At 34.9% G+C, this 1,490-nt stretch overlaps 1 protein-coding gene across 1 annotated transcript; it reads left to right on the plus strand.

Annotated features, from left to right (window-relative positions):
* Positions 1–300: 300 nt before the first annotated feature.
* On the plus strand, positions 301–621 carry LOC136074521 (uncharacterized). Its single transcript, XM_065786849.1, has one exon. The coding sequence runs from the start codon at positions 301–303 to the stop codon at positions 619–621; it is 321 nt and encodes a 106-aa protein (XP_065642921.1).
* Positions 622–1,490: the final 869 nt, after the last annotated feature.

Genomic DNA, 1,490 nt, shown 5'->3' on the forward strand with positions numbered 1-1,490 from the left:
ACCTATTTGTTTAAATATATTTGTGTTTAAAAAATGAGATATACATGATGAATTTTTTTTTAAATGGTATTTTATTTGTTTTTTACGTTTAAGCATTAGTAAATCATTTAATGCATGTTGAATTTGCTTGTCTGGGCATGATTAGACTTGTCTTAACTTGTCTACATACTCACTTAGTATAAATTCTGTCGAATTAAGATATTCATTTCATTCTTATCTTAAACGTAACTATTGTCAGCCGCTCATTATCTATTGTTTAAAAGTAGTGATTTTTTTTATCGTTCTTTATTTATTTTCGTTATGAGTAAAACACGCGAACTTTCTGTGAGTGAAAGAAGCCAAATTGTGATACTCCATAAACAAGGACATTCCCAAGTGGAAATTTCAAAAATTATGAAATGCTCAAGGAAAGCAGTGCAAAATGCTATAAATAGATTTAGTGAAACTGGTTCATACGAAAATAGACCAAAAACGGGAAGAAAACGTATACTTTCTCCTAGAAACCATCGTTTCCTCAACAGGATTTCACTTCGAAATCGGACCAAATCTTCTAAAGACTTGGTTAGCGATCTGTGGGAGCACAGAAAAATTCAAATTTCTGCTCCAAGTGTTAGAAGATAATTAAAAGAAGGTAATTTACATGGAAGAAGGGCTCGCCGAAAACCATTGCTGACTGAGCACCATAAGAAACTTCGTTTAGAATGGGCTAAACAGCACCAAAATTGGTCATCAGAAGATTGGGCCAAAATTATTTGGTCAGACGAATCAAATATAGAGGTAAGGCATCATTATGACTTACGGTGTAACCAAAAAATAAAAATAAAATATCATTTCGAAATTATTCCTTTAAGTACCTGAAATTTCATATGTTGAAATTTATAATATCAAATTTGTATTCCTTTACTTTTTTGACCTAGATTTTCGGGCAACCTGGAGGCACCTTTGTAAGACGACGACCAGGCGAAGCATTTGAGCCGGAATGTATCATCCCTACAGTCAAATTTGGCGGTGGTGGCACAATGATCTGGGGTTGCATGGCCTCCAGTGGCGTAGGTGAAATATTTTTATGTGAGGGTAGGATGAATGCAGAGCGCTACATTACCATGCTAAATAAAGTTTTGGAGCCATCAATATTGAAATTATTTGACGAAGATGTCCCTCAATATTATTTTCAACAAGATAACGCTCCTTGCCACAAGGCAAAAAAAAGTTTGGACTGGTTTTCAACAAATGAAGTTCCCCTCATTACGTGGCCCCCCCCAGTCTCCAGATTTGTCACCCATAGAAAATTTGTGGTCTATTTTGAAGAGGAAGTTGTCAATTTACAGATGTAAATCCAAAGAAGAATTTAAAGCGAAAATTCTGGATGAATGGGAAAAAATACCAGCGAATGTATGTAAGGATCTTGTGGACAGCATGCCCAAAAGACTACGTGCGGTGATCAAGGCAAAGGGAGGTGCTACAAAATATTAATTATATTAAATAATATT

This window comes from Hydra vulgaris, chromosome 01, assembly GCF_038396675.1.
Source record: "Hydra vulgaris chromosome 01, alternate assembly HydraT2T_AEP".
Taxonomy (NCBI): domain Eukaryota; kingdom Metazoa; phylum Cnidaria; class Hydrozoa; order Anthoathecata; family Hydridae; genus Hydra; species Hydra vulgaris.

Bases quoted from the DNA above. Each gene is read 5' to 3' on its own strand.
- LOC136074521 (XM_065786849.1), top strand. From the start codon at position 301: ATGAGTAAAACACGCGAACTTTCTGTGAGTGAAAGAAGCCAAATTGTG.